At 30.0% G+C, this 7,463-nt stretch overlaps 1 protein-coding gene across 1 annotated transcript in view; it reads left to right on the top strand.

Annotated features, from left to right (window-relative positions):
• LOC106464737 (cleavage stimulation factor subunit 1-like) overlaps window positions 1-7,463 on the top strand; it is a 21,292-nt gene that overhangs the window by 3,846 nt on the left and 9,983 nt on the right. Inside the window, exons 2-6 of the mRNA XM_013924892.2 lie at window positions 597-724; window positions 2,383-2,460; window positions 3,563-3,655; window positions 4,118-4,158; window positions 6,671-6,793. Coding sequence (XP_013780346.1) covers window positions 597-724; window positions 2,383-2,460; window positions 3,563-3,655; window positions 4,118-4,158; window positions 6,671-6,793 — 463 coding nt within the window. The remainder of the gene's footprint in view (window positions 1-596; window positions 725-2,382; window positions 2,461-3,562; window positions 3,656-4,117; window positions 4,159-6,670; window positions 6,794-7,463) is intronic.

The following is a 7,463-nucleotide window of genomic DNA, read 5'->3' as shown; positions in this document are numbered from 1 at the left end:
TTCATATACTTTTAATGTGTTTTTAATAATAGTAAGTATGTTTTTTACTATACCACCTACACAACCTCTGTTATGCATGGGATTTTTACATTACTATATTATAATAAATTGTTCATCGGTTGTTAAAGGTGTTATGTGTTTTCTTTAATTAGTAACTAGATTTTGCTACAATACATAGACAACTATTGTGCATGAGTCTTTGTATGATGTCTGAGTTGTCCTTTACTTACATCAATGAACTTATATTTATACAGATATTTCAAGAAAAATACTAATTATATTTTTCCTGTCATTACCCAAACTATATATTTCAGCAGATTAAATGGTAAACTAGGATTCACATTGTTACTTTTCCAGATTTACAATTTTGGTGATGAGAAAACAATTACTTCATCTCAATGTGCTTTGTTGGGCTAGAAAGATTGAATATATATAATTAACTTGTCAGCGTTGTAATAGGATAAACAAATAAGGATTTTAAATAATTGTACACTTTCAGAGAAGTTGTGATATACCATACATGTGTGTTTGTAGTTGTAGTTATGTGTGTTTTTGTGTAATGTCTGAAATGTTGTAAACTACATTATTGTTTTCAGTCAGCTCTTTTACGATGGTCATCAGACATTAGCAGTTAGTTTGTCCAACTTAGTTAAGGCTCATCCTGCCTGCCCACCCTCGGATAGATTATTACACATTGTCACTTTGGGTTTGAAATCAGAAGAAGGTAGGTCTAAAAAACTTGTAAATATCTTTCATCTAGTCTCAGATGTAAAACACTTTGCTTTACAAGAAAGTTAATTATACTTCAATTAAAGTTTGTGAAATTTATATACAAGTTTGTTAATTGTGCATGTTTTTTCATGTGTAATTAAAATCTTGAACAGTAAGATAGTTTTCAGTTCACACCATGTAATTGAGATCTAAGACAATGCTATTTTGTTATCTGAATCATAATTACTGTTTTATTCTATTATTATTTTTTGGCCTGGCATGGCCTTGTGGTTAAGTTGCTCAACTCACAATCTGAAGGCTGTGGGATCAAAACCCATTGGTCATCCTTTTGGCCATGGGAGTTTCATAATGTGACAGTCAATCCAGCTATTTATTGGTGAAGAATAACCCAATACTTGGTGGTGGGTAGTGTTCATTATCTGCTTTCCCTTTAACTATCACTTCAAAATTAGGGATTCTTGGCACAGAAAGCCCTCCAAAAGCTTTGCAATAAAATTCAACAAACAAACAATTATCACCTTTATGTGATAAAACTTGGTATAATAAGTCTAAAGTTTAAATAAGTCTTTATTCTCCTGACGAAGAATAGTCAACTATTCAAAAGCGCTCGAGTTATGTGTCTCATTTTGAAAATATTACCACTTTCGTAAGTGATCCTGTGTGCTAACTACTGAACCTGGAAGTCTAAAGTAAAGATGTAGTGTGGAATCACCTAGCCTAGAGCCAAATGCTTAAAACTTAGGAAAGTAAAAATATCAATTCAATTTTAAACTTAAATTGTTTTGGAATTAAGCTATTTTCTGTTATATCAACAACATTTGAAATAAAAAACAAACCTCTTTACTCAACGGACACTCTAAATTAAGAAATCAACAAATATTTTTACAGTTTTGTTGTCTATAGATTTCATTTTATACTTTCAGTACATAGACTAACAACAATATTAGGTTATACTTTTGATGCTATAAATTAGAAGTTGTTAATCTAACTGATTTTTATTAATAATTATTCTATGAATATGCCATGAATTCATTTCATGAGTGATCTTAATTCTGATTGGCTCACAAAGGAATTTACCGACATTTGACTGCCTCGACTGCACTTTTCTGCCTCTTTGTTGGTCAAGCTTAATTTTGAAAAATTTATTTATTTCAGTTAGTTATGAAATGTGAGATTAGGGTATATTATGGGGTGGTAGTACTTGCCCCATCACCTTTTTGATGGGCTATATGCTAGTAAAATATAATTACATCACTCACTACACTTATAAGGTTTCATGGCCCCCGTGCACCCCCATCGCTAAAATCATAATGAGCAGACAGTAATTGAACTATTCTATCGGGTTAAATGCATTTTGGCTTTTATGACTCCTCCTATTTTGAGAAATCAAGCGTGATGTGATACACACTAGCATTTATATAGGTTAGTTGACTGAGTGCATAAACTAATTTTTTTTTTAAAAACAGCTCCTTTTCAGTGTATCTGCTAAGAACCTTTCATATTTGTATCAATTTTCATTTATTGGGCATTTTTTCTGTAAAATATTTTAACTTGCGAAATAAAAGTGTGAGGATAATTCCTCTCAACATATAGAAAGTTTGTAATGTAATATTATTTGTTGAAATTATTGTGAATTTTAATTGTTTTCAGGGCAGCAAGGAGGACAGGGTATCAAAGCAGAAAATGTTACACCTGGTGGTGGTATTGATCTAGAATATGATACAGAAGGTTTGTTTTTTGTTTTTTTTGTCTTTCTTAGACCAGTTATTATTGACTATTTAGTAAAGTACAAGATTGAAATTTTGTAAAAATGTGTATTTTTAGATGCATGTGCAATATATATATATATACGTTATCATGCAGATCATGTTTAATTTCTACCACATGCTTTCATTGGATCAGTCATGTCATTAAATAGCCATAAAGAATAACCAGAATGAAGGTTAAGTTGACAGTTATTAATTCAAACTTCGTATTACTTTTCGAAGCACCAAAAGTTTGAACTCAAGGTGAATTTTACATGACAACAATATGAATAACATGTTATTTAAACCCATTGACTACAAAATAACTTCCACTAGATATACTGATTGTGAAAAAAATTTACAATAATATTGCAAAAGCATTTAGAAATGGAAGATAAAAAAAATGAGTGTGTAGTTAATAATGGTAACAAAAAGAGTTGGTTGAATTTGAACTGATAAAAGGTCCCATTGTTGATTCTTGGTGACATTATGCAGAAAATCAAAACATTATTTTGTTGTACGTTTACCAGCAGTAGTTGTCATGTTCATGCTTTGTTTATAGTCCTTCTTACACTACTTACATTAACAAGCACTTAGCACATTAGGAGACTTAGGCTGCCTTTCGACCTCAGTTCAATTTGTTTAATGTAAAAAATCTCAACATTTTTGAAATAACTTGCACCTCTCACTCAAACTTTCCAGGGTAGGAATTTCTCAACACAAAGTTTTTACTGTATAAAATATGCCAATGATGTGGCAAACAAATACTATTACAGGTTGGTGGAATCTGAGAACATGAAGAACTTTGAGGAAAAGAAACTGCTCTAAAAGAAATATAAATATGTGATAATTGTTTTGAAAAATTTATCTTCACCAACAAAAGTCATTTGATCAAAACATTGAATACATATTTTTTATTTTCCTTTGCTAAGCTTTTTAACTCAAATTCTGTTAGCTAGAATCAATTACAACATTTTCAGTAACATTATGCTCAGATTTGAATGCTGTACTAAGTTGAGGGTAGTCAACATATCTGATTGTTTCTGGTATCTGTTTTTTAACTGTTGACTGTTCTTATCTAATAGCACCATCACTAGCACCAGAACCTTCCACTTATGAGACCTGCTACGTGACTTCTCATAAGGCACCTTGCCGAGCTGGAGCATTTAGCCCGAACGGTAACAATTACTAATCTTCTGTAGCAATATACACACATTTATAAGTACATATATAGATATAAATCATCTAAAAAACTGTACAGATAATTGGACATCACTCTAGAAATCTTGGTTTCTGTAAGGTTATTAATACACATTTATAAGTACATATATAGATATAAATCATCGAAAAAACTGTACAGATAATTGGACATCACTCTAGAAATCTTGGTTTCTGTAATGTTATTAATACACATTTATAACTAGATATATAGATATAAATCATCTAACAAACTGTACAGATAATTAAACATCACTCTAGAAACCTTGGTTTCTGTAATGTTATTAATACACATCTATAACTAGATATATAACATTACCTTACTCCAGAAATCTTGGTGGCTGTAATGTTGTTAACTTGTTAAAAAATATCTTTGTTATGATAAAATGAATTTCTGTAATGTGTATTAATATTTTTTTCAGGTCAGTTAGTAGCTACTGGTTCTGTGGATGCTTCTATTAAGGTAAGCCAAAGGATGTTCAGCTTTTATTCAATCAGTAAGTACTCAGAACACGTTGCTTAAAAACATTACTGTTTTATTGTGTGTGGATAGACATTGTATTAATGAGTTTAAGATAGCATATTATGAACCTTGCCTTTTTAGTGTATTCTATATCATATGTTATGTTAATGGTAGTTCGTATCAGGTCCTTGGTTTAGTAGAAAATGTTCTGTGTTAGATGTACTGAGAGCATCATTGGTGGTTTATGCGTGTAAACAAAACTCAAGAGTTACTAGCATCACACAACCACAAGGTAGGAAAGGGAAAATCAGAAGTATTTTTATATTAAATAAAATGTTTTAATTTTACATGTAGTATTTCTCACCCATATTTTGTATGGAAATCACATGCAGCTAACTCATTCATGTGTTTGAAGCTGTGACGTCTACCGATGCTATACACCAATTCTCATAGTATTCCTGTTCCTTAAACTGTATTCAGTTACTAAGATTAGTATATAGTAATATATAAAATATTCTAAAGTTCTGATTAATGCACATTATTATTGGTTATCTAATACCGGGGTATAAAGGCTTAATTTATTATTAATTCTCCAGTTTTGTATCTCATGTTAACAGTATGTGAATGTCGTAATTATTTTAATGCTACTGTTTTACCAAGTAAATTTCACAAAGTACTTTTTATGTTCATTGTTGGTCTTAATCTACCTCTTTTCTATGTTGTAAGCTTGCTTTTGATTGGAAGTTCATAATAATTGTAATACTTAAGTCTTTTACTAAGCCTGCAAAAATTACGAATAATGTTGCAATGTCTCCTCAGAAAATAAATAAATAAAAATCAATGAAAAACAGATAACCTGGTAAACATTTCATTAAATTTTTTAAGAAGAGAATTGTAAAAACGCAAAGAAGTTTGATAGTGTTAATCATACAGTTTTACTTTTTATATGTAATCTTTATGGTCTACGAGGTAAAATTTATGACATCTTAAAATCTTATTTAAAAAATAGGCAATTTTTGACTTCAATTAATGGTATAAGTTCTAATTTCTGTAATATTCATTGTGGAGTTCCTCAGGGCTCAATCAGTGGCCCTCGTTTATTTATTATTTATGTTAACGATTTAATATCTGTATATTCAAAAGATGGTTGCTATCTTTATGCCGATGACATGACTCTTGTTATAGAAACAGATTCTCTTGTTAAGTGTTATAAAACATTGAATGAAGAATTGCTCTCTATCGCCACTTGGTTTATTGAAAATTGTCTAGTTTTAAACATTCATAAGCTACAATACATGATTATTTCAAGGGAACAAGTTAATGCCGATTTGAAAGTGAACAGAAATGATTTATCCAGGGTTGATTCAATTAGGATTCTGGGAGTTATTGTTCAGAACAACCTTAAATGGGATAAATAAATAGAAATAACTTCCAAAAAACTTGCTAGAATAGTATATATTATGGTGTAAGAAAGTGTTTCCACTTCAAACACTTTCTCAAATTTACTTTGCCATCTTTTATAGTCAAATAATTTATTGTATAAATGTATGGGGTAGAAAGTTCAATGCATTAAAACCAATCTGGTTATTACAAAATAGAGTCTTAAGACTAATGATTGGTCTTCCATATAGAGCATCTGTGACTAGTAAATTTAAAGACTATGAAGTTTTAACAAATTATCAAGTCTGTGTTTACCGATTCATTTGTATTGCAAATAATATTACAGTAGTTAATTCTGATATGAACTTGTTAACTCTCTCTGGTGAAAGTTTATATTCCTTTTGGCAAAAACACTACATATGTCCACGAAGTAATTCCGTTTTGAGCTCCAAGTATTTTTTTTAGTTAGCTCCAATTATTCTAAATAAAATTCCATTAGATGATTGGTTAACTCCCAGTACCAAGTTATTTAAAATACAAATGTCCAATTATGGATAATTATTGTGTATAGTTGTTTTGTATTTTTTGTTTTTATCTATAGTTACTTATCCATTTTGGCTGTAAATTTATGAATAAATAAATAAAAACAGCAGGGTAGAGTTAAAATAGATTTTAATAATGTACGAGGTTATATGATATATCTTCTACGCATATATGTTTAATAAAACTTACAGTATTTTTCTGTCATATAAGAATATTTAACCAGCACTTCAGAGCAAAAGAACAGAAGTTTTAGAAATGTTACATATTCAGTATGAATTAAATTAGTAGAATGAAATTGTGAATTGGCATATAATTAACGTCATCCCCATCAGCAATTCTGGTAGTGTGTAGTATAAACCTAACTTGATTATCTAAGTTCTAGAGAGTAAACATGTGACTTGTCATTTAGTAGAGTGTTGATGTGATCTGTACATTAGTATAGTATTGATTATTTAATACGAGATAAATTAAACATTTAAAATGTCTGATTAGCTGAAACTGAGTTAAAGTAGTTATTTGTGTAGTTTCCCATCATCCTTTTAGGTTATTAGCAGAAAAGGTGTAGGAGTAATTGTGGTCATTTTTATAGATCTTAGACGTGGACAGAATGTTGGCTAAGAGTGCCATGCCTCCTGAACAAGCTGCTCAAGAATCTACTCAACAAAACCTAGAAACCCATCCTGTCATTAGAACCCTGTATGATCATATTGAGGTAGACATTCTTTTAAACTGACTTCTTATTTTGTTATATAATTTTATTCAGAGAATGGAAATTAAAATATATATATTATCTCGGCACGAAGTCGGGAAGATTCAATGAATTAAAGCAGTTGCAAAAAGCTGGTTAAGTCATGTGAAAAATCGTATCCAGTATATGTTAAATCTCTACTGTATAATATACGACTACTGAACAAGAAGTAGGCGTGTGTGTACGTTACAGATAATGGGATGAACATCTGTTCTGACATAAATTTAACACATTTCACTTTTAAAAGCACCCATAAAATAATACTTCATGATATCCAAATATGATTGTATTCTAATTCATTTATGGTGTTAGGAAAACATGTAATTTGAAAAAAATCAGGTAAAGAAATAAATACGAAATCTTATAACATGAGCACATTCGATAAATCCGTGTTTTGAAAATGCTCAGGTAATAGGATTTAATATTTTTTCTTCATGAACTAATTCATTTTTAATGAAACTAAAGGCTTTTTTTGATAGATCAAGCATCGTTTTTGATTAATAAAAAATATGTCTGTTACCGTATTTTTCGGTGTATAAGACGTACTTTTTTACCCCAAAATTTGATATCAAAATCTGCTTGCTTCCTATACACCGAAGGTATGAATAATATATATATGTATATATATATATAT

The sequence above is a fragment of the Limulus polyphemus genome, unplaced genomic scaffold (assembly GCF_000517525.1).
Source record: "Limulus polyphemus unplaced genomic scaffold, Limulus_polyphemus-2.1.2 Scaffold1730, whole genome shotgun sequence".
In the NCBI taxonomy this organism is placed as follows: Eukaryota; Metazoa; Arthropoda; class Merostomata; order Xiphosura; family Limulidae; genus Limulus; species Limulus polyphemus.
Note: the sequence above shows the minus strand (reverse complement) of the source record. Positions and strands in the feature narration are given on the sequence as shown.